Source organism: Phaethon aethereus (assembly GCF_964289735.1).
Source record: "Phaethon aethereus genome assembly, contig: HAP1_SCAFFOLD_281, whole genome shotgun sequence".
In the NCBI taxonomy this organism is placed as follows: Eukaryota; Metazoa; Chordata; class Aves; order Phaethontiformes; family Phaethontidae; genus Phaethon; species Phaethon aethereus.
Window position 1 is genome coordinate 43,595 of NW_028114272.1, and position 24,957 is coordinate 68,551.

General features: G+C 49.2%; 1 protein-coding gene across 1 annotated transcript; it reads right to left on the minus strand.

Moving 5' to 3' along the window:
* Positions 1–272: 272 nt before the first annotated feature.
* Positions 273–23,808, minus strand: LOC309416134 (uncharacterized protein; the record flags this gene model as incomplete). Its single annotated transcript, XM_082015711.1, has 21 exons — positions 273–3,081; positions 4,787–4,941; positions 6,685–6,805; positions 7,062–7,135; positions 7,624–7,936; positions 8,712–8,871; positions 10,131–10,432; positions 10,888–11,031; positions 11,889–12,058; positions 12,264–12,391; positions 14,689–14,882; positions 16,860–17,006; positions 17,213–17,359; positions 17,642–17,786; positions 19,353–19,531; positions 19,859–20,020; positions 20,327–20,425; positions 20,692–21,010; positions 21,603–21,830; positions 23,117–23,323; positions 23,762–23,808. 21 exons carry the CDS (start codon positions 23,806–23,808, stop codon positions 274–276), a joined length of 6,249 nt encoding a protein of 2,082 aa, XP_081871837.1. The 3' UTR covers position 273.
* Positions 23,809–24,957: the final 1,149 nt, after the last annotated feature.

Below are 24,957 nucleotides of genomic sequence, written 5' to 3' on the forward strand. Positions count from 1 at the left end.
ATACAGTGGAAAAGCTGCACCTCAGAAATCTGCACCTCTGAAAGCATCCTCTAAGCACCGGCAGTGTAGCTGCTGTTCAGACATCGCTATAAAATTCTACCAAGTTTAGCGCATTAGTTTGGTCCGCTGTGCCCTTTCCTTTCCATGCCCAATCCTAACCATGACACGCCGGCTAAACTTGCCTAGACAGGAGATGGGAATTACTCACCCCCAACCTTTGGACTTGACTGAGTTTTCACAGCAAGCTCTGTAGTTCTTTGAGTACTTCTGGACTCAACAGAACACATTCGAGCATGTGAACGGTCTCTGGCCGCAGCTACACAGACAGGCAAGCCTGCTGGCTGCAATCCTGGTTTCTTTGGCCAAGCAGGTCATATCTTTATGGGAAACATATATTCCCATGTTTTTATGGGAAACATCTTTAGAATCCCTTCTAGACATTTTAGGTGACTGATGATCAATCACAGTGCCTACCTGAAGATGAAACCGGTCCTTGTCCCTCTCCGAAACCATACTCTGCAGGATGGCTACTTCTTGCCTCAGAGTCCCATTGGCCATTTCACTCTTGGTGAGGGCAAGAGTCAGTGCTTGTGCCTTCTCTTTCCATTCGATTTCTCCGCTTTCAGTCTGCTTCAAAATAGCAACCACACGCTCCAATTCTTCCCCCTTTGCTCTCCTCTCATCTTCCAGTTGTCGGCTTAGCTCCTTCTGCCTTTTCAGGAGATGGTCTCTCTCCTGGAGAACTTTCCTCTTCTCGGCTTCCTCTTCCTCCCATTTCTGGAGTTTCTGGATTTGTTTCTGTAGGGTCTCCCCTTCACCGTTCCATCGCAAAGCTGATGCCAGTTTTTTCACGAGTTCACTCTGCCTCCTAAGCTCTCGTTCTCTCCCTGTCAGAGTCTTCTCTAAATACCTGACTCTGTCTCTCTGGCGCTTGATCTCTTCATCCTTCTTTGTCAGAGTCTGCTGAACGTGCTGGAGGTCTTCCCGAAGACCTCTTATTTCCTCTTCTAACTCTTGTAGCTCACCTTGAGCCTTGGTCTCTCCTTCCCTCTCAGGCAAGCCTTCTTCCAGGAGCTTCTCTTGCTCTCCGTGCTGTCTAAGCTCTTCGTTCTTCTTGGTTCGCCTAAGCTGGAGATTCTGCAAGGCCTCCAGGTCTTCTTCTTGGAGCTCCAGTTTTTGCAGAAGAGTTGCATTGTCTTCATCTCTCTTCCTCACCACTTCCTCAAGCAGATTCACTTGCTTCTGGCAGGATGCTAGTGCTTCTTTCACGCTTTCTTCATGAAGCTGCAACATGTTCATTTGCTCTGTCTGCCTGAGGAACTCCAAATGGTTCTTCTTCACTATTTGGCTCATTTTGTCTAGATCCTGCTCTAGACTCTTGGCCTGCTTGCCTTCCAACTCCTTCTGCTCCTGAAGGGCCCGGACATGCTCTTGCAAAGACACTATCTCTTGATCTCTAGCTTCTAGAAACGATTCAGCACGTTCTAGTTTGTGCAGGATGGCTTTAGTCTGCAGCACTGCCTCCTCCTTTTGCTGTTGAAGCCTAGAGATAGTCTCCTCCAGAACCTCTATCTTTTTTTCGCTGTCTTTCAGAGTCAGTTTTGGTGCTTGAAGATGTGTTTGAGATGTGTTTTGCTCAGCTGCATGCTCTTCCTCCTTTTCCTTGCGTGCCTCACATTGCTTTCTAAGGCATAAGATTTCTTGTCCTTGCTCCTGTAGTGCCACTTGAAGATGCTGCAGAATTTCCTTCTGCTGTTCAGAGTCTTGTTCTTGTTTTTGGAAGGCCTCAATCACTTCCCTCTGAGACTCAATCATTAAATCCTTGTCTTGCAGTATTGCCTTAGTGTATTCTAAGTCTCTGTGTAAGATATTAATCTGTTCTTCTGTTTTTTCCTCATAGCTCCTTGTTTGCTGCTTGTGCATGTCTAGGAGTCTGTCCTTTTCTTTTAAGGTTGCTGAGGTCTGCTCCAGTTGGTCACGGACAGTCCTTAACTGCATTCCCATGACTTCTTCAGCTTCCTGGATTTGCTTTTGTTGTGACTCAAGCTCTCGCTCTTTTTCAGATAAAGAAAGTGTCATCTTCTCTACTTTACCACGAAGCTCTTGCAGGTGTCCCTCTTGCTGTTCCTTGTACCGCTGCAAGAGACTTAACTGATCCCTTTGAGAATCACACTCACTCTCTCTGTCCTTCAGAAGTGCCTTCAGGTGTTCAAGGCTTGCGTGCAGAGATTTTACCTGTTCTCTCTCCTTTTCCAGTTCCTGCATCTGCTGAGTCAGAGACATAAGCTCTAAGTTTTTCTCCTTCAAGTTTCCTTTCATATGATCAAGATCCGCAAGCAGATTTCTCACTTGTGATGTACCGCGTTGCTCTAGAATCATTATTTTCCCCTCCTGGGATCTGATCTCCTGGTCTCTCCCCTCCAGCTCTTTGCTCATCTTGCTGACAGCAGCCCTCTGCAATTCCAGCTGCTTCTCCAGCTCCTGTATCTTTTCTTGCTGGGATCTGATCTTCCGGTCTCTCTCCTCCAGCTCTTGGCTCATCTTGCTGACAGCAGTCCTTTGTTTTTCATGCTGCTTCTCCAGCTCCTGTATGTGTTCTTGCTGGGATTCTGTCTTCTCTTTTTCCTCTGCTATGTCCTTAATAACCTGATCAAGAGCAGTTTTATGCATTGCTTTCTGCTTTTCCAGCATTCTCATCTGTTCCTGGTATAACTTCAATTCTCCCTCCCTCTCTGACAGGAGGGCAGTCATGTGAGTGAGAGTATCCTGCAAAGCTTTCACCTCTGCTGCGTCTTTCTGTAGCATCTGGATTTTCTCCCACCGCATTCTCAGGTCCTCATTTTCAATTTTTAACATAGACAATGTAGTTTGGAGTTCATGTTCCCGGGAGTGATTCATATCATCTCTTGCTGTATTTGCTTGGGTTTCAGAGCCTGTGACTGATTCCTGAGGAAGTTTTATCTTCCATACCAGTTTTTCTCCAACTGCTTGAAGCCTCTCCCGTTCATGCTGCAAAACAGGGAGGAAAATATCTATTTTCATATATATATACAGAAAAATATATATAGGTCTAAAATATATCTAGACGTTTGTTTTTCCTACAAGAGTTGAACTCCAGCTCCAGTGGCAGTCAAGCACTGAAGTTTGAGCTTTTACTAGAAATTAGCAGCTATTCAGTTGGTTTCCCTGCTCGATGTAAATGTTCTGCTGTCTCTCAACGAAGATTTGGGAAGTGCACTGTGTTTACCAAACTCTGTCCACAGCTGATTTTTGGAGTCATTGTGAAATGGAGAAGTGGGAAAATATTGGTCATGTAAGAACAGCTGCACTGGCTCAAATGTCTGAGCTACTCTCCTGCCTATAAGCGCATACACTGGGAAGAAAGCCTCAGGGTGGGGTAGACTGACATGATACCTCCCCAAGCCCAGCACTGTTCCAGCTTGTGAGAACTTTCGCAGCCTCCTCCTGAGGCCATGCAGACCTGCTGTATTTGCAGCACCCTTTGCCAAGGCGTTCAACAGGCCTGCTCTGCTGTAAGTACACCACCTCCTGTCCTCTGCCTGCAGCAGAGGCTCTCACTACCTTCATCAGGTGGCTCTTGTTCATCTCCCGGAGAAGAGAGTGAACGACCGCTGCCCCCTCTCTCCCTGCCTCTCAGGACGGTGGAGCCCTTTCCTGCACCACTCTTTAGGTTGCGTCTTGCCCAGCTTCTTCAGCCAGCCCCATCTTTCTTTTTGCCCCTCTCGGAAGCTCTTCTGGCTCTAGTGTGTTCTTCTGGGCAGGAGCTGCCAGAACTGCAGCCAGGATTTGAAGTCCAGACTAAGCATCATTTAGGCAGTGGCATGATGAAGTTCTCTCTATTAGGATGGGAAGAGAGAATACCTCATTCACCTTTTTTTTTGGTTTTGGACTTCTACTGTGCAGAATTTTCATGGTACCATCCTCTAGAATCCCACTGTCCTCTCTTGAAAGATTAATGGTCAGATTACAGTCTATCACTCTGCGTTTCTGTGGCTGAAATCAGGACTAGTTTTCCCCTTGCAGACATGCATATTTAGCTGGATCAGCACTTTCATTTCCCAAATGCCTCTGTTTTCTCCCCGCTGTCTGTGCTCAGACGGGCAATGTTGAACAACTTTCTGTTATTATCCAGCTTTGTCTTCTCCCCCTGTTTTCCTGATCCAGACATTGAGAAATCTACATATGGATTTGGACACCAATAATTGCCAAACCATGCAAGGTAAGTAAGTAAGCAAGGTAAGCAACAAGTTTGGAAATTACTTTGACTTAAGCTTCAAGCGTAGAAATCTTCAGAACTGAGGAAAATAAACACCCCAAATCATAACTGAGTTTTCTATGACTATGGCATCTTTTCCTACTTATTCACAAGAACGCAACTGGAAATGTTAAACCAGAAAAAACACCACTGGTCTAAGCAGTATTCTTCTGCTCTTGTAGTGGTCTGTGGTCTCTCCACATAGTCTGTGACATTGGTCATCCTAGCAATCTCTCCTTTCTGGACTGTCTTCTCTTACCCAAGGCGATGACCCTGCTAATGCAGCTACACGGCCTGGCAGGAAAGCAAAAGCCTGGGAAACAAGGAAGGAGGAGTGGAAGGAAGGGGAAAATGAGGGAAACTACTCTGCATCTTCTCACATCTGGACTGAACCTGTACACCACCACCCAAAATCAGCTCTCCAACGGAAAAAGTTGCTCCTCAGAATTAGTAACAGAAGGCAAAAAAAAAGTGTAAGGAATGGCGCTTCACGGCATCTGCCAGCCTCACCAGGACATCCTTCCTTTGCTTCTCGGTGCTCTCCAGTTTCCTTGCCAAAGATGCCACCTCTTGATGCAGAGTCACAGCCTCCTCCTTTAGAGCAGTGGCCTCTTCCTGCAAGGCAGCTTGTAGAGAGTTCTTCTTGCGTTCTGCCATCTGTGTCTCTGCAGCAGCAAAGGGGAAGGAGAAGGAGAAGGTGAAAAGCGAAGCAAAACCAAACCCTGATTTGCACCCTATCGAGAAAACATCATTTTTTCTCTGCCTGTCTGTGTTTTCCAGGACTAAGCCCACACGGGCTTTCAAAGTAGACATGAGTACAGGAAACTTCCAGGCAGAGAAAAAAAAGAAGAATGGAATGTGGCAAGGTTCAGAAGAATATGAAAATGTGTTTGCTCTTCTGCTTGTTGAAAGGCCGGGGCTAAGGGCATGGCAGCACATCACCCACAGTGTCAGAAGCAGGTTGAACCAACGTCCACGAAGCAAGGACACAGACAGCAGGTGAGAGCCAGATCTAGTGCGCGAAAGGAAAAGGAAGCAGCAGCAAAAGCAAAGACTGACTATAACACAGCTAATTGACCAGGAAGACTTAAGAGACGTTAGAGAAAAGAACAGATGTCAGTGTTGTGCTTGAAGATGCACTTTGCTACTTGTCCAAAAGGACGCTGGGGAGTACGTTGTGCATGGGCAGAAAAAAGAAGAAAGGAAGTATCCCAGTGATACTAGGACAACAGCAAGGCCAGAACAACTGAGCATCACACCAGGACCGAGACCTGAAGCAAGGAGGACTACAGATAGACAGGAGCTAAAACTAAGCCAATAGACCAAACTGATAGACAGGAACTAAAGAGGAAAAGAACTGAGGCGTGGGCCAAGCAGGATCCATCCAATGGCAGAATTTAAAGTACAGAAGCTCTTATCATATGTAACACATGTGGTAAAACTACGGCTGTTCCAGAAAAAGGGATGATCTAAGGTCTGAGACAATCTCTCCTGTAAAGAGTCTGAAAAATGACCAGCAGTGCCATCTCAGAGCGGGAACATGAAGAAATGCTGAGCACGTAAAGGCAGGACATGAGCAGGCGACAGCCTGTGGCAGAGGCAATGAGCAATGCCCACCCTTCCCTGTTCCTGCAGTCTGAGACACGGAAAACAAGGCGATGAGATGAAAAAGCTTTTCTGATGGGGAGAGTGGGAAAACAATGACAGAGGAAGGAGCAGGGATGCCTGTCCAGCTATGATGTAGAGAGGCCAATAGCCCTGGAGGCTCTGGGATGGCCTGCAGATTAGAGGAAGAGGTGACTAGCTACATGTGAAAAACAGTTTATAGATAAACCCAACGTGAACACGTTAGCAAAGGCGTAAGTAAGAAGTGGCTAGGGAAGTCAGAACCTGTGTTTGCTATGGCTCTAAGCTCAGACACCAAATCAGTATCAGCAAGAAAACAGGTAAGAAGGATGCAGAAGCACGAGGCACCGGGGAACGAGGAAAAGCAGCGGAAGAAAGGATGCAATAACACAGGAACTTAACACTGAACTAACGCTCGGTGAATCTGCCACGTAAGAGGAAAAGGAAGTCACTAAAGACAAGCCTTTTTGCAGGTTGGTGCTGTTACAGAGCATATGGAGACGGATGCTGTGAGGCATCAAGCTACCCCTACCTAGCAGTGACCCGTGACCCGAAGGCACCACCTCTGCACATGTGTCACCGGTAGCACAGCGAGATGCACTGCCAGCCACTGGATCCTTCTCTCTCAAAAGCTTCCACTAGTAGTTCTACCGAGAAGTCTCTTGCTTGTTGTTTTACTCCCTTTCCCATCTCTGGGCACTGCACTTTCCCTCCGCCTGGTATCAGAGAACCCCGCTGGTGAGACAGGACGGGGTCAGTGGGTTGGAAAGGAGAAGCTGTACCTTCCTGGCTTTGAGCCAACTGTTTCTGCAGCTCTTGATTGTGGGCGCTGAAATGGTCCCTCTCAGCTTGCCTCTTGCTCAGCTCCAGCTCCAAGTCCTCTATCTTCTTCCTCGCATCATTCTGGAAGAGGAGAGAAGAGAAGCATCACCTCACTGCTGGCAGGAGACAAAGAGGTGCAAACGCTAAGGCAGAAGTAGCCAAGGCAGGAGGGGGTGTTGGACAGTAATGGTAGCTGTTATCATCATTCTCCTTGCTCCCCACGGCAGCAAGCCAACCTGCCCTACAAGAATTTACCCCCATTCTGGCTTGGGCACTCTGCTCGTCGGTTCTGTCCCGCCGAGGCACAGGATCTCTGGCTGCACCAGACATACGTTACCAGATCTTGCTGAGTCTGCTTCAGGTGCTGACGCAGGTCTTGTAGGGCTGCTGCCACTCTGTCCACTGTCAGCTCTGCAGGGGGGTCCCTGGCCTGAGAAACAGTTTGGCCCCACACATGTCCCTGTTCTGAAGAAAGAAGCCATTCTGTTTCAAGCTTTAACTGAAGGGCCTCCAACCAACAAGGCCACCTTTCTACACAGGAGAAGGTGGCGGTGCCTTTGACGTCGTCCGAGAGCTCACATTACAGCAAGACGTGTGTCACAGACTAGCGTTATTTGGATGACCGCTAAAGCCAGCGCTGCCCCAAGGAAGAAGGCACGTGCCCTCTGACTTGGCATGACTTGGGCCCTCTTTCGTTTTCATGCTGGTCATTTCTCCATGTACAAACATGGACTTGCCTCTCTGCAGCGATGACAGGCTTTCAAGACTTCCCGAGGCTTGAGGCAGCCGAAGTGGAAAGGATGAGGCTACCACATCGGGATTACAGCGAACCACTCCTCCCTCCATCTGCTCTCCTGTACGTGCTCTATGGACTTGCTCAGCCAGTCTGCCACACTTGCCTGAGCTCCAAGCGACCAAGTCTCTGCTGTCACAGATCGTGTGGTGGAGAACCAAGTGCAGTTGCTCCAGCTGGGATCGCGCTTCACAGCGGGCGCTGTCAGCCTGCTGACGCTCCGCGGCCAATGCCTCTGCTCTGTTCTCTGTGCTACGAAGCCTCAAGCGCAGTTCAGACGTCTCAGCCTCCAGCGTGCGCAGAGTCTCCCTCAGGCAACGTTCGCCGGCTCGGGACTCCTCCAGATCCTGCAGCAGCTGCTTCTCTTGAGCTGCCAGGTCAGCCTCCTTCTCCAGCACTACCGCCTGCAGTGACTGTATCTAGAACACAGACGCACAGAGCCTCAGGGACACCGCTGCTCCTGAGGCAGCGGAGCGGGAACTAGAGGAAGCAATGAAGGAGAAATCACCTCAAGCAAATCAACCACTGGAAACAGAAGGCACAAAGCCAAGGATTCAAACTGAGCAAAATAAGCTAGAAACAGGTATCCGGAGGCTGAGGGGCCCGAAGGCGGTTTCCCCATCCCCAAAGGAACGATCAAACTGTCAGGCTTTCGTGCTTTCCAACCTCAGAAACGAAGCTCTGTGGGCGGGGTGAGTGTGAGAGCGGGTGGCTGGCAGGTGAGGTGGCAGATCAAGCATCCCCACATGGAGAGAGGGGCTGCCAGGGATGCTCAGGAGTAGAAGTGAAAGGGAGACAATCAGCATCCTTCATGGGGCATCTCCAAAATGCCCGAGGAACCGGCTGAGATGGAAGTGACTTCCACAGACTGCCATAACCACTTCTGTTTCACCAGACTGCTCAGTGCCCGTCGAAGGCAGAAACGCCATCTGGGGACGACGTTTGTAACAGAGGTACTGAGAAGCTCCAAAGGAGCCTTCCGTTTCTCCTCAGAGATTTAATGCCGTGAACCATGAGAGAATAGGGGAAAGCACAGGCAGAACATCGCAGATCCAGCCTTGACCTCCATGTGCAAAGTCCCTGGGCAGAGTACAGCAGGTGTGTACGTTGTTGGGAGGGGAAACAAGCTGGGGCCTACAAGCTGAAGGTGGGATTCTATGTCCCTGGAGAAGAAGATGCTAGTGCCTAGCTCACCTGGTTGTTGAGCTCTTGTATTTCCCTTCTGTGGTCTGAATGCAGCTTCTGGGCCTGGTGAACAGCAGAAAGAAGCTGAGACACCTCGTTTTGCTGGGCAAGGTTGTTTTCTTCCAGGGTTCTGAGGCTCAGTTCCTTCTCTTCCAGAGACAAGGTCAGCCTGCCAGACAAAGCATGCAACTCATTACTACGTGGCATAACGTTTAATAAACTCTTAGGACTTCCACCACCAAGGGGAAAAGTGCTTTGTCTGCTGAGGTTTGTCTAAACATCCGGGCTGCTGCTTCAGTCCTAAGGCAGGTTGGCAGCCACACCCAAGCATGTGCCCACTACGCTTGCTTCCACAGAAGAAAGGGGAATTACTGCCTACATACCCGATCTTTCTGGAGATGGGAATGTGAATAGAAACACAACCAAGTCCTGAAATGAAGACATCAGGGAAGAGGAAAGTTTTTCTTCTGACTAATGAGATGCCAAGGGAGACGTTTTGTCAATAATGCAGAGACATTTTCTCCCCCTAGCTTGTATGTCCTGATAGGAAGAGCAGCAACTGACAGCAAGGTGATCTTTGGGGAGTTTTGCCAGCACCCATATCACTTTCAGCTAGAGAAATGACGGCTGACACCAGCCGTGGTAATGGAGGCTTGGAGGAAATGCTCAGATCCGTCTAGAAGACGCAGGATCCCTCGCAGGGGAAGCAAGACTGCACTGCCTTTTATTTCTCTTCTTCAGGGAAGACATGTGCTGAAGACTGGCAGGACTTTACCAGGGGAAGTAGCCTGCCTACCCTTTCTCTTCTTTCGTGCACTCCTTGGACAGTCAGTCCTATCTGCAGCTGCTGAGGCTGGCAGGGACCCTGCTCGAGCCTCTCCAGACACCTGTGGGGATTTTCTGAGGAGCGAGGAAACAGATGGCAATCAGAAACATTCTTCTTTCTTGGGTGTCTCAGAGGGGAATCTGGCTTAGTTCAAAACCATGGTTTTAAGATGGCTTCTCCCAACCAGAGGTATCGGGCTGGAAGACCGATACAGATCCCAAATGCTTCAAGTTTACTGGACCCGAGGAGGAGCTGATGGATCAATCCAGCTCACTGTACTGCAGCTCCACCTGCCTCCTTCGGTGCATTTCAGGTTTGAACCCCCTGAAAGTCTCGTTTATCAGTATTAATGTGCCGACCTAACAAAAGAACACCGCCTTTGAAGGAAAGGACTACTCCAAAAGCCACCGTCTTCAGAAAAACAGTAACTGAAGGATTAGAAGAAAATGAAACACAGCATCAAGAGAATGAAACATCTCTGCATGGGTAGTTCAGAAGTCTGCTTTTTAGGAAATGCTGCCAGAGCCGCTTGTATATGCAAAGATCTGGAAATGGCATCAAGCCATCAAACAGAAGGGAGAGTCTCACTGGCTTTTGTTTACCTGGCTTTTTCACTCTCAAGGACCTTCAGCAAAGCCTGAAATTCTCTGTTGCAGTGCTCCGCTTCTTCCCATCGACTCCTTTCCTCCTGCAAGGACTGCAGACACGCTTGCAGCTCCTCATTCTGATGTTCTGCCTCCTCCCATTGACTCCTCTTCTCCTCCAGGATCTTCTGGAGGTGCACAACCTCCAGCACCTTCTGCCTTGACAGTTCCTGTGCCTCACTCAGATCTTGCTGAGCTTTGCGGCCAATCACTTGCTGGGACTCTTTGGAGGCTGCTAACTGAGACGTCAACTCTTCCACCTCAAGCAAAACAGAACAAAGCAGTCAAAGACTACAGCTTGTCACTGCCAGACATATCACACACTGTGAGGAAAGGGACAGAACAACTTTAAATTTCACCCTGTCACGACAGTACTAGATTCACAGTGGATACAGCCGACTTGTTGAAAAATCCACGTGGGTCACCACGTTCATCTGAAAAACCACCTCACGAAACATGGCTAGCAGTAACTGGCCAGCAGAAATCCATTCTGATGATCGCTGGCAAACAGGCAGAGGGACTAACCCATCTGTCCAGGGCAGCAGCTGCAATTCAGCTGACCAGTAAGTCTCCTTCAGACCAGCTGAGATGGAGACCACAGTAAGGTGGCAGTCGGAGGAACTACCCCATCAGCCTGCTGCTCTGCAATGGAAAGGCAAGAAGGGGAGAGACCACCTGTTTGATGACTGGAGTCATCTATTGCTGTTCCAGTCACCTGGTTTCGTAGAGCATCCCTCTCCTGCAGAACAGTGTTAATTTCCTCTTTGGTGGTTTGGATTTCCTCATTGTGCCTCTTCTCCACTGCCTTGATCTCTCTCCGAGTTTTGTCCAGCTCTGCTTGCAGCTTTTCTGTGATGTTCTGTAAACACAAATGGAGAGCAAGTTACTGGGACGTGCCATCAGGGTCACCTCTCTCCTCTTCCTGTCTCAGAATCACATTCACTCAGCCACTTCTTTCTGCTTTTCTGCCCCGCTCTGCTTCTGCTTGCCTGAGGAGTGGAGGAAAAGGCTTCAAGATGAACTCCCAGACAAGCTCCGCAAAAAAAAAGCAAAGCTTCATCCCTCCCACAAACCCCCACCTCAACAGTGCACAGCAGTGGCTCTCTGCCATCCATAAATCATGTCCCATCAAGGAACTTAAAGGGAGGCTCAGCACAGAGAAGAACCATAGAATCATTTAGGTTGGAAAACACCTTTAAGACCATTGAGTCCAACCACAAAGAAAAGGGGATGTCTCCTTCCCCTCTTTGATGGCTGCCTGTTTCCTAGCACCTCTCTTCTCATGATTTCTCTCTATTCTCAGAGTCTCTATTTTCAAAGCTCACCTGCCTTTTCATCAATGACAAGGTGCAGGTGGACTGCAGGGTGAGAAAGAGACCAGTACCCTGATGCCCTAGTCACAACACAGGCCACGAACTGAAGTACCAGGAACCAGGGGCCTGTTCCGTAAGCTGCCACGCTTTGGGTGGAGACCACCCAATCTTCTGTTGAACTCGTCTTACGCCCACACAGAACCTGTGGCTGCATATACTCTCCCACCATAGCCCCGTGGGTCTTCACGGGCCTTCAAGTGCGAGCCATTGGCTCTGCTGCCTGGCCTAGCAACGTGTGGCCTGTGACAGATGATTGCTGCCCTTTCACATGCTCAGGCTGTTCTTCTCCTGAAGCCAGCCCACAAGGCTTGCGTCAAGAATTCAGAAGCATATTGTTTCCTACCAGGTCTTGCAGGAGCTTGTTTATTTCCGCTTCATGATCAGCCTCCCGAAGCTGGAGGGTACTGTCACACTGCTGTTCTGTCCGCAAGAGCTGCTGCGCCATGTTTTCCCGTTCCTGCTTCATGAGAGATCGCTCTGCTTCCAGCTCATATCGAAGGCACTGCACTTCCCCTGCAAACACGGCAAACAGCAAGATTCAGAGTCTACACAAGCAGCGCTTCTGACTTTACTGACCTTACGCCATTTGAATTTCGGTCTAGGAGGGATCTGCCTCCAGCTCCTTCACTCCTCAGAAGCACTGCGGACACAGAGCCATTTTTATACCACCTTCCCTAGGGCAGGGCACCACCAGAAACAAGGCACATGAGGCTCTCACCTTGTATCACCTCCTTGGCTTGCTTGACTGCGTGAAGTTGGATTTCAAGCTGACTCCTGCTGATCTCCAGCTGAAATAAGTGCTGCTGAGCCTCAAACAGGCTGGATACCAGGGCCTCCTTCACAGACCTGCAAGTTGTGAATACGGAGAGAAAGGAGCTTCTTGCTCCTGACATCCACGCAGACTTATGCCAGTAGGAAGTCGTTCAAGGTCCCTACACCTGAGGATGGAAAATGGCTTGCATGGAAACGTGTATACAGACATCACATTTCTACCGTTGCAAGAGCAATGCAGGCCCCTCCGAGGGAATGCCCGGGCTTTCCTTACGACCTAGCGTAACGCAAAAAAGCCCAGCCGAGTTTGATCTCAGTAGACAAATCTTAAATTGCTGTTGTCCGATCTAGGACACGCGGGTAGCTGTGCCCACAACGTCTGTGCCGGCAAGCAAAAGCCCAGCCTCTGCTCGCAGCCCTTAATCTCATCAGCACTTCCAGGTTGCTCTGCAGCAGCACAGAAAACAGAAGAGTATTACCCTGTCTGACTCGTGACTTTTTAGTGCTGTTCATAGCATAGGTATAGGTAGGTAGTTTTCCAGACTCCCTATATTTAAAAGGGGCCAAAGAAATACATCAGGTGATATAGTAAAATCTCATGCTGGTAGCAGCATTTGTAAGAAATCAGAACTAGATTTTATCTGAACAAGAACGATCTGAAAGGAGAGACAGGTATCCTTCCGTTTAAACGCTGGGAAGGTCAAGAGAAAAACTTGCTACCTTTATTTCCACGTTGCTAACTAAGTAGGCAGTAGCCCAAATGACTTGTCACTCCTTAGACAGGAAGCTGTAGTACTGCAGAGGCAAACTGTTACTCCAGAGACTTCAACCAGCTGGTGCATAGATACACAGGATTCTGGAACCAGGAGCTGCAGTTACCTCCCTGACCTCACACAGCGCCCTGCGTGCCAGCGTCCTCCAATACACAGCACCGCCTCACTAGTACAGGGATGCCATCAGGGTAACGTCCTTCAGGGCAACGGGGCACCCGAGTGGTACAACAGTAAAACCCTCAACGGGAGGATTTCACTGCTTTGATGGACAACGGAGGATCGATCTCCAAGAAGGAGAACAAGCACAGATTTCTGATTACGCCGATCTCGGGCAGTCCAGAGTAAATGTGCCCCATTTCATGGATAAATAGAACTCAGGCTCTAAAACAGAAAAGATGGGACTCCAAAACTGTGACAACAAAAGGCTCTTGAGAACAGCATCTGGCAAGAACAGTTGCTGATTTTTCATTATCTATTGCCAAAGGTTCTTCATAACTAACTGATCTCTTTTTAAAAATAGCATTTATCTCTTTGGCGGAAAAAAAAAAAAAAAGGAGCTGAACATTTAATAATTTAATAACAGCCCAATAATTGACCAAACATAATTCAGTTGGATCAAATAAGAGAAGCTGGAGCTCCAAAGAAGCAGCAGCTCTCAAGAAACACACTGAGTCAAAATGGCGTTTATCAGCCTTGCTAACAACATACTCTGGAGTGGTAAAGTGTAGAAGTCAAGAAGTACGACAATCAATCTCAAATACCAAATGTATAGATCTGCAAGTTCAGGAGTCTTCTAAAAAACACCTAAGAGGAGGACAAACATCTCAAGTCTTTTTCTCTTTTTCTTTGTGGAAGGGAAAAGCAGAACTTGTCACATGTGATCTCAGAAACCCGATACAGCAGAAGCACAGAAGCTTGTTCCTTCCCTGTATAACTTCTCCGCAACGTCTGTCTCTGAACAGCAGGTGGTAAGGAGCCCAGGACCCAGGCATCAGTGATGGGCAACAATCCCCAAAGACTGGTGAGAATTCAAAAGAGGTTTCTCTGCTGCTGCTGTAACCAGCTCTAGGTCCTGCACCATACTTGACAGGAGTTAGCTTAGAAACAGAAGGCCCTCAAGATTTTCAGCCTCTAGCTTCACCCTAAATGGCAGTGTCCTCCTCACAATGTCCGTACGCAACAGCCTTGAATTCTGAAGATCCCATGCCAAACTACTTATTAAGGGAAGATCTATGTTCAAAGGCACAGAACAAGAAACCAAAACTAGAGAGAAACTTCAGGTTTCAGTAAATGTCTGCATGGTTTAATTGCTACTCAACGCAGAGCCAAGTTGGCTTGCTTTGGACTTCACACCTGTGTGAAGTGCAAGGGGGCAGAAACATGAGCCCAAGGCTCAGGGGAGCTTTAGCTGTCAGAAAATAACACTCAAATCATGGTAGACGCTTTTTTCTTTTGGCTCGAGAGTCTTCCATTTTCTGTGCATGGAAGGTGAAAACATCTGAAAAGCACGCAAGATGCAATAAATCCTCGTGTAATGATTACCTTTATAATTACAGACATTAAATAACGTCCTGCCTAGGCTCTCCTCCCTGCCTTTACCTGGTTTCCGCCAACTGCTCTGAAAGGCCTTGGTTGTCCCGCTCCATGGCTGCCAGTCGCACCTCTCGGGCGGCCTTCTCATGCACCAGCAATTCCTTCTCTTTGGATGCCTCGGCCAGCGCGTGCCCTTGGCGACAGGACTCCTGGCGCAACTGCTCCAGACCACTGCTTGCCAACTCTTGCTGATGGTAAACCTGAAAGCGGGACAAAATACAGTTAGAGCCCTTTCTCTGGAGTTCTGTGCAGAGCCAGCCAGTGCCACTGGTGAACCAGCTACCGCAGAAAGAGCTCCTGTACCGTGGGCTGAAAGCTTAACAGCATCTGCTGTATACCACGCTCATACCCTGGGCTGCCAAAAGGCACTGGCACCGTTAACTTGGAAGAGATGCGTAAGGCCCTGCTGGCGTGCCGGGGACCACACAGCTCCTTCACGACAAACGTACGTATCCCACACTACGTGTTTTCATGCACAAATTCTGCATTTTCCAGAACTGCCACCTTGCAAACTGACATTCTACCAGGATCTATTGTAGTGCTGGAAATTTTCAGGAAGGTTTGAGCAAAAGCATCTTTGCTCATGGGAGAAAGTGAAAATACACATGGTTTCACCTTCTAGAAAAAGAAAATACTCAAAGTGTCACCTACTTTGGTGTCTAAAGTCTGGCTGATGTGGCCAAAGAGATGGTAGACTCTGTTGGCACAGTAGCTCACGTCAAGAACACTGTTTACTTGTCTTACACAAACAAGTTGTCTAATATACCTTGCTGGTATTCCAGCTTGAAGATTAACCACAATTTTTGGGCTTTTTTCTTCAGTCTAACACCGCTGCTGGGTATTTGCCAAACATACCACATACTCCAAAACTAAGGCTATCTAACAGAGAACAGACCGTCAGAAACAAACAATTCTCTCAAAGCTATCCCATAATACCCAAGATCATACATTGTGACACTGACATTTCCGTGATGACAAACTCCCTAGTCTCCTCCAGGGACATGATTCTCCCAAGCTCTTCTTCCAGGCTACCAAAATCAGTTAGTCCTGACTGAAGAGTCTTGTGTGATCACCTCTTTCTCCTCTTCTTCCTCAACGCCTAAAGAGACTCTAACAATCCATAGAATCACAGAATCATTTCGGTTGGGAAAGACCTTTAAGATCATCGAGTCCCACCGCACACCTAATAATGGCCAAGACTGACACCCACCTCGCTACAACCCCTGTTCAGGTACTTGTAGAGAGTGATAAGGTCTCCCCTCAGCCTCCTCTTCTCCAGGCTAAACATCCCCAGTTCCCTCAGCTGCTCCTCATCAGACTTGTGCTCCAGACCCCTCACCAGCTTCGTTGCCCTTCTCTGGACACGCTCCAGCACCTCAGTGTCTTTCTTGGAGCAAGGGGCATAAAACTGAACACAGTAGTTGAGGTGGGGCCTCACCACTGCCAAGCACAGGGGCACGATCACTGCCTGCCCTAGTCCTGCTGGGCAGGACCTGTTTCTGACACAAGCCAGGATGCTGTTGGCCTTCTTGGCCACCTGGGCACGCTGCCAGACGATACGCAGCTGGCTGCCGACCAGCACCCCCAGGTCCTTTTCCCCTAGGCAGCTTTCCAGCCACAAAGTTGCATGTATGTCTTACAATACCATTTCAACAATTTCAGGATGTCACTGCCACTCTTAGCAATACATGACAGCAGGCACTGACTTGCAGCTTTGTCCCGCTCTCTAGGCTCAGACAAATGGAGTTTTGAAAGTTGCAGACTTCTCAATGAAAAACATAAATAGGAACATGCAGCCCTGCTTTTCACCTCAGAAAAAGGACTCAGAGCTACACAGTTTGCTGCTTTGGCCACATGTGAGAGTAGTAGCCCCACTCAGATTCATGGACAATGCAATCGTCTCTTTGCAGCTTACCAAAAGCTCTGCAAGCCATCAAGACGTTTCCAAGAAGAAGCAAACATGACAGTAAAAGCATGACCTCCAGCACTGCCATGTGTCTCCTGGACAAAACCACTGCAGAATCCAACGGATGCAGCTTCACTGAGCCAAGCAGCCCAATGCCCACCCAGAAGCACCAGGTTTTTGGTCTCACCTGACTGAGTTTCTCTTGGGTTTCTTCCTTCTCCTCTGCCAGCCACCTCAGCTCTGCCTGCAGCCTCTCCTGTTGCTCCTCTGCTTCCTGCAGCAGCTGCTCCAGGTGGGCTTTCTCTGCGCAGAGCTCGTCATTTGCTCTTTTACACAGGCTCAGCTTCTCCTGGTCAGACATCTTTGCTCTCGCCATGTCGGCCACTCTACCTGACAGAACTTCATTCTCTTGCTCCAGCTACAATCACAGAAGCAGAGAGGAAACAAAATACAGTTTTATGTATAAATAAAATACAGAGTTTACTATGAAGAAGCTTTGGCATGCACAGGAAGAGGAACAACATGTCCATATTCAGTCAGCCGTACGGTCGGAAGGCAAGAAGTCTCAGAAGCAGCAGCAGCTGGAGACAAACACCTCACAAGCTCTTTGGCAGCGCTGCTCACCTGCAGCACAAGTTTGTTCAGCTGCACTTTATCCAGTGCGAGAGCTTCATTGATGCTGCTCATGGTTGCTGTTGCAACATGCAGATCAGCATTTTCAGCACTCAGCTCACTGTGAGCCCCGGTCAACTCTGCTACCAACTGCTCAGCCTGAAGAGACAAAAGAACAACATGACAATAAAAGCAGGAAAATCCCCGACTTCAAGCAGCAAGCCCACACCCCCGTGCGTTTCTGACATACTCCCAGTTCAGCGCTCCCAATAAGCACGTGGGGACTAACTACCCCAAAGAGCCTGGGTGCTCTGATCACCGTTTTCCAAGATGGAGAACAACGTTGTCCCTGTTCTCTACTGCCAGAAGCAGCATCTGCGGTGGTCTTGTTATCACAACTCCCTCTCCCACAAGTGCTGCCTAGCAAGATGGTGACCATACCTTCTCCAGTGCCACCGTAAGCTCGTGTTTCTCTTGCTTCAGCAGATCCCTCTGAAGGTGCGATTCCTCCAGTGCCTCTCTCGCAACTGCCAGCTCACTCTGTAATAATGAATGTTTGCCTTCAAGTGCAGCTAAGTCCTTCAGTCTAGGAGAAGGGGAAAGGCAAACAAGTGGTTAATGTAAAAATATGCTCATTTCCAAAACCAAGAGCACATCCTGTGTCCCAGATATGGCAGTTTGAATGACTTCCAACAGCTTCCTATTTGCACCTAACAAATACTGGAATTCCCTGACTAGAGCTGCCTCACTCTTTGTCATTGATGTAGGTGAAACACTTGTCACTGAGAAAGTAAAACAAGCTTCCAGAAATCACAGAACGTTTCCAAAAGGTTCAGGTACTCTCAACCGCTTCCTGCCTGTTAGTTCTCTCTCTCCTTTTCCACACATTGGATACGAGACTTTCCAAAGTTCGTCTTTGGGCAAGACAGACTTTCTAAGTCCAGATTCATATTCCCATAATTGCTCTTGCCTTCAGCAGTGAGATGAAGGAAGAGCCTGCAATCTGTTTGGGGAGGAGATGTGTATGAATTTCCAGTCCAATAATCATAGGATCACAGGATGGTTCAGGCTGGCAGGGACCCCAGGAGGCCTCTAGCCCAATCTTCAACTCAAAGCACCTGGGGTCAGCTATGGGATCAGCCCAGGTTGCTCGAGGCTCTCTCCACTCGGGTCTCCCAAATTTCAAGGGATGGCATCTGGATGGCCTCCCTGAGCAACCTGTTCTGCTGCATGATCGCCTTCATGGTTCAAATTTTTTGTTCTCCTTGAATCCAGTCTGAGCCTCTCTTGTTTCAGCTTATGCCTGTCAGCAACTACTCTGGCCAGGTTTGGAATGACTTTTTTTAAAGGGTCATAAAGAAAGTACAAGGAGGCAGCTATGCTGTGTGTCAGTAGGTAGCCAGACCTGCCCATGCAGTCCCATCACCCTTCTGTGCTACAAACGAGGAGCACGCAAAATTCATTCTTTTACGGTGGGCCTCCTCAAGTCCAGCAATGCCCACCCCTGCCCAGAGAAAGCTTTAACGCTCACAGGAGCTCCTGGTCACAACGTGCTCTCTCCATCGCCTGTTGCTGCTCCACCTTTTCCCTCTGGGCTGAATCTCCCTTCAACTGCAGTTCAGAGTTACTTTGACGCAGACGCGAGGCTTCTTGCTCCGTTACTTCAAGCTGTTGCTGTAGCTCTTCCCTGGTTTGCTCAAGGTTTGCACAGTCACTGCAGAGACAAGGCTCACTTAGAAGAACACAGAGGCCTGAAGAGTCACAGGTCCCATTTTCATCACGCCAGGATGGAGTTGTGGGGAGCACGGTAAGGAAGAACTTGCTCTCCCCCTTGCCAGGTAACCGAGGAGGGAAGGAGAAAGGAAGGCAGGCTTTTGCCTTCATTCAGTGAGCAGCAGTGGCTAGGAAGGGCACCCAAAGAACACAATTCAGAGAAGCAGCATGTCGAGAGGGAGGCCTCTTGTAGTCCAACAACGCTCGGAATCTCCAAGACAGCCTTACGATGCACAGTAGAGCATGAAAAGCAGTGACAGGAGGATGACAAAGTGCCAAGCGTGGCAGGGCAGGCAAGTTCTTTGCTCATAAATCCTCCGGACTCCCAGCACTGGAAGCAGATTGCCTCTAGAGCGCAGGAGGAGGAGGAAACACTCACCTTTGGAGGGCTTCTACCAGAGCCTGGAGGTGCTGCCGGTGGCTGCTGGACGCCTTGCATTCCTCCTCCAGTTGCTCAAGCCTTTGCTGCAGCTTCCTGCACTTCTCTTCCTGCTGTCTGTGCTGCTGCTGCAGGAAATTGAGAGAGTCCTGCCTGGCAGAAAGCTCTTCTCTTAGGGCCTGCAAGGAATGGGCAGGGAAAGAGCACAAAAAAGCCATAAGGAGCAGGGAAGATGGCTCCAGGTAGCTGGAGTGGAAGCAGCAAGCAGAGAGACAGCTCACCTGAAGGCAAAAGCTGTCATGAGGGGGTGGAGATCAAGGAGAGAAAAGAAGTAGAACACAGAGCTGGCGAGACTGCCAAGGTAATACTCAAGGTAGCAATACTCAATAGCAAGAGTGGGCAGGCTAGAAAGGAACTGGCTCAACTGGCAAAGTAAATGGAAAGCTGTCAAGCTAAGCATGGCATTAGCAGCTGAGCCAGCAGGGAAGACAAGCAGAAATTCTCACCTGTGTTGCTCCTCGCCTCCTTGCCAGTGCTTCCTGAACCAATACAAAGGCACGCTCTGCATCAAGGGGGCTCAGACAAGAGAGGATGTTGCTAGGCTCTGCATGTTGGGAACTCTCAGGGCAGGTAATGCTGACCATACTGTCACTGTCATCTAACACCACCTGAAAGCCCGCATCAAGCCGTTACTCTTTGCTCATTCTATTGGGCTTCCTTTATCTATTTCTCCTTTTCCCCCCACTTCACCCTAGAGTCATTCAAAACTCAATTCTCTCATTTCTTCAGTCAACAAAGCAGTTTTGTCCCTGTGGCCACAAGTGCTCCGCGATTGTGGTCCCAACTCCTGAGCAACCTGATCCAGTTAAAGATGCCCCTGCTCACTGCCGGGGGGTTGGACTAGGTGATCTTTAAAGGCCCCTTCCAACCCAGACTATTCCATGGTTCTATGAGTCTCTGAACTCTGTACTCACCTCCATTATATCTTTTATCAGCTTCTGGAGGGAAAGATTCTCTTCTTTGACACTTCTAGTCAATGAAGCTTCATATTCTTTCTCTAATCGACTTCCTTCCTGGGAACAGAATAAGGCAAGGGTGGGCAGGGGAGAGCTGCTCCTCTCTGTAGCATTCCCATCCTCAGTAGCACTGCCATGCCGATAAGCCTCAGCCCTAGTGACTCCAGTATATTCCCTCCCACATCTATCCAATTTCTTCTTTGCAAAAACTAAGAGGAGAAAGACCAACAGCTAGTTTCTACAGACTGCTGTCAAGCTGTCCATTCCAAGGAACTCTCATCCCTAGAGACTGAAAGCCACAGGCACAATAGCACTGCTGCAACCCCCCTGAGGAAGACACCTGAACTGTCTCCAGCCCCGCTGCCACTGCCTGCACCTGGACTGACTCCACATGGGCCCAACGCACGAGGAATATTGGGCCATGTGCCTGACGTTCCCAGACAGTTAGCACCTTTGCCACTCTTTCTCTTGAGGAAGCTACACCTCTTTGTGCTGAGCCTGGAGAGCAAACGCTGCGCCACCTCCCAGATAAAGGGAAAACATACTAGAATCTCCACGGTGTCGTGAAGTGTCCTCATGGTCGTCTCCTTCTCCTCATTCTGTTTCTGAGACTGTACAAGCAAGGCCGAGAGCTCCACCACCCTGAGAACAGAAGGTCCACGTGCCATTCCAGAAGCATTGCACACCATCGCCTGTTAAAGAGCTCAGCAGCTCCCAGAAGCATAGCAGAGAAAGTTCAACCCAGAAAATACAGCAAGGGCAGCATTCATCTCTACAGGTTCATATGCTCAATGTTGCAAAACAGCACTTCTTGCCCCAAAGAGGCCTTCTGCACTCAGCCTTGCAAGGACTTGTCAGTACACAGGTGCTACACTGCTTATGATGGCCCTGGGCAAATGCCTCCCAACTCCCTTTAGCACAGCCCTGGCTAGCAAAAGGGCTGTACGAGAGACAGAGCTCTCTTTATACTGGTCTCAACCGCTCACCAAGAACCACTTAACGGCAAAAGCACTGAAAGACGCAATCTCTTTTCCAGTCCGGGCTTACTCAGAAGAGCTGCTGTCACTCAGACCGTTTTTTCTGTCCTTTCTGCGGAAGGCAGTACTTTGACGAGGGACAGAAACAAGGCTGTGCAGAATGGCTGTGTTTTAAACGTGAGCACAGCCCAGCTAGGAATCCAAGCAGCAGCCACAAAAGATCACGCTGGCAACAGCCACATTTAAAACACCTTCACCTGTCTTGAAGCTCCTTCTTCTCCAGGTCCCCCTTGACTTGTAAGCTCATCACTTCCTGAGTCTCCTGGTTTATCTCCTGTCCCGCTTGCTGCTCTGCCCGATCCTTGAGGACAGCTCTACCCAGCGTGATGGGCTGCCGGAGCTGTACGACGGATTTTAGATGGGAGCAGTTTACAAGTATAGATCCAGAAACCCTCATTTGCTCTGCCTTCAGCTCAGACAAATCTCTGAAGAAGAATAAAGAAAGAGCTCATGTTCACGCCACCATCTTTAGCAGCCGACTCACCTCTGAAGCACGTAATTGTGCAACAGTAAAAGCTGGCAGGAAAGATGACATCTTCGTTGCGGACGAATCATTCATCTGACACTTTGGGACCAGGACACATCTTGACAGGTGAGCAACAAGTCTAGGGACGGTTGAGAAATGAGCCTGTTTTCTCCTCAGAGAGAGGAAGAAATGGAGGGCACAGCCAGAAGTCTTCATGAGCCTCTCATTACTCTTATTAACTGTTGCTCCTGCTCTCTCTTAATATCCTCTAGTTATCATCAACAGATGTAAGGCATTTTACCAAGGTCCCCAGCTTCTATACCTACCTAGGGGATCAGCCTTAAGCGGGCTATTATTATCAACCCTTGGACTGCTAAGAGGCTCACAACAATATCTACATAATAAACATTCCAGCAAGGTGCTGTAAGAATAAGCTTAAAATGTTGTAGCAAAAAAAGCACAAATATCACAAGAATTGAATAGTAAGTCAGGCACACTCCACACACTAAGGATGGCTTATCGCCAAAGAAGGTAAATGGCTGACAATAACCCAGAGTTGGAAATAAACTGCATGCTGACACCAGAAGAAGGTACTGTTACGGCTACGCTACATTTGTTTGTGTAGAAGGCAACTGTGAGAAAGGAACTTCAGAGAGCCCAAATACAAGAAAACAATCACAAAAAGAGGTATTGGACTAAGCAAAATTAATTGGATAAATGCAGAAACAGGGTAGAGAAGATATTCTTTCTCTCAGCAATGCTGGTACAGGACTAAGCACATACAAAGCGACCAGAATAAATGTAAGCTGGAATTGAGAAGAAAAAAAAAAAATATATCCATGAATGATCTCTCCATCGGGAGCAGTGGGAAAAGAAACTCAGTGAGATTTAAGGCAGATTTTCATCATTCTATAGAAGGGACTGCTCTACGTGCGGCATGCATAGCGCTGGTGAGTCTCTTCCAATGTGTCCACACACGCCTGTGTCTCTGTGAATATGCCCAAACATCACCATAGTCAAGTCACCTGAATAAGGCCCCTGCATTGCCTATAGCCCGAGCCCCTCAGCGTTACCTGAAAACCAGCATCGAACAAAATGCTTCTGAAAATAGCCTAAAGCACGCTTAATGCTTTAGGAGAAATCTGAGCTTTAGCCACAACTAAAGTTAACATCGAGGCTCAAAAAGCAGGTGTGAAGGGAAGCTACAGCTCTTCTGCAAGAGCTCTAGCCTTAGCTTCTACTCACCGGTCAGTGGCAGTCTTCATTGCCAGGAAATGACGGCGGAAGGTTACCACCTGGCACCACAGGCCGAGGAGACGGTTATGTTCACCCCTTAAGTAGCTGTCATAAAGCTGAACGTGCAAAGACAAAAAGAAATGCCAAGTCAGCCTTCGCTGCCACTGCACAAGTCTCTCTACACAGGAGAGACTACAGCCACCATCCCCAGGTCTCCTTTAGCAACCACTGCAACAGGGGCATCAAGGGCTCAGGAGCCACCACAGAAGCATCCTCAGCAGACCTGCCACCTGACTGCCAAGAAGGGAACGTCCACGGTCCTCCTGCAGGAGTGGACGGCAGCAAAGCAAACTGATCACGATTCCTCCTCTCGCCTTGCCGAGGTGTCCAGCGGTCGTGGTGGAGGAAGACAAAAACAAGCCCCTCCGAGACCCGCGTCAGATTTCCTGCCAACAGGCTGTTACGGGAGGTAAGGGAGGCCTGCCTTGTTCTTCTGCTGGCTCCTCTGAACCTCAAAGCACACAGTCCTCTCTGGTCTCCACTGCTCTAGACAGACACCTCAGGACTATTAAAAAGACGAGCGGTCCTCTGTGACTGCCCTGCAGTGTCCAGCAACAGCAAGCATTTGCCTCCAAGACCGAGCAGTACGCTCACAGCAGGTGGGCACATTCCATCACCACAATTTGCTGACACTCCTCCATCTCACACCCCTGGCTTCTGCTCGTCAACACCAACACAGCCTCAACAGAGCCACAACCTTCCCACAGCAAGGCCTCTAGGCCACAAATAAAATGCACTCGCATTCCACCCTGGCATCGCCCGTGACGCTCCCGTAGCCGCTCCTTACCTCACGTTCAGCGCGCCGTTCACTTTCCCTCAATTCCAGCTCCTGCTGGGCCCTCATCCAATCCGCCGTCAGTTTTCCAACATTTTCTCTGAGGGCTGAATTAACCTCATTCGCTTTATTGAGGTGCTCCCGCAGGACAGTGTTCACTTTGGCCAGCTTCTTACACCTTTGAAAGGGAGAAACAGCAATGAGGCCTCTGAACAACTGCTATCCACAAGCAGCATCCCCGTCATTTCCCAGCTCCCTCCACACAGACTTTGTTGTCAAACCGAGAGGCAGTAGAAGTGCTTTCTAGCATTAACTGAGAGCTCTCTGTGAGGGCAAGCTCATTTGCTTAGGCTGGAAAGGGTCCTTTGGATGTCGCCGGGAATAGCCCCCCACCCAAAACAGAGCTGTTCAGCACACACCCCTAGGACTGCCCCACGGAAAACAGACTGTGGACCTTTCTCCTTTCAAAGCAGCTTGCCCAGCCGCTTCCCCTGGGGTGACCAGGTAGCACTGACAGGTTTCCCCTCACTTCCACGAGCATCCAGTGTATCAAGTATGAGGGAACGCTCCTTCCTGGTACCTTTGCTGCTCCTCTTCCCACTGAAGCAGTGCTTTCTCCAGGCTGTGCTCTTCGGCGGCTTCCCACCTGCCTGCAAGGGAGCCCTGAAGGAGAAAGGACATGTTTAGTCAAATTCTCCTGTTCCCTTCGCTCCTGTCAGCACCCATCGCTTTCCCCTCCCTTTGTTGGCTATCATCTCAGGAGCTTGGGGCTCCTTCCCGGCGTAACGGTGTTGTGACTACGGACAGGAAGGGAGGGGAGGGGCGTTACTAGCTAATGGCAGCAGCTCTCCTCAGTCTCCCACTGTTGCACTCTCACAGCGAGGTATCCTCAGCTCATGACCGCGAGCGCTCACTTTGACCCGAACCCCAGGAACGCTCTCCCACTCTCCTGCCCTTCGTTCCCTGGGTTCACTTTAGCCGTGAAGCAGAAAGAAAAGCGCAGAGCCGGCTCTGC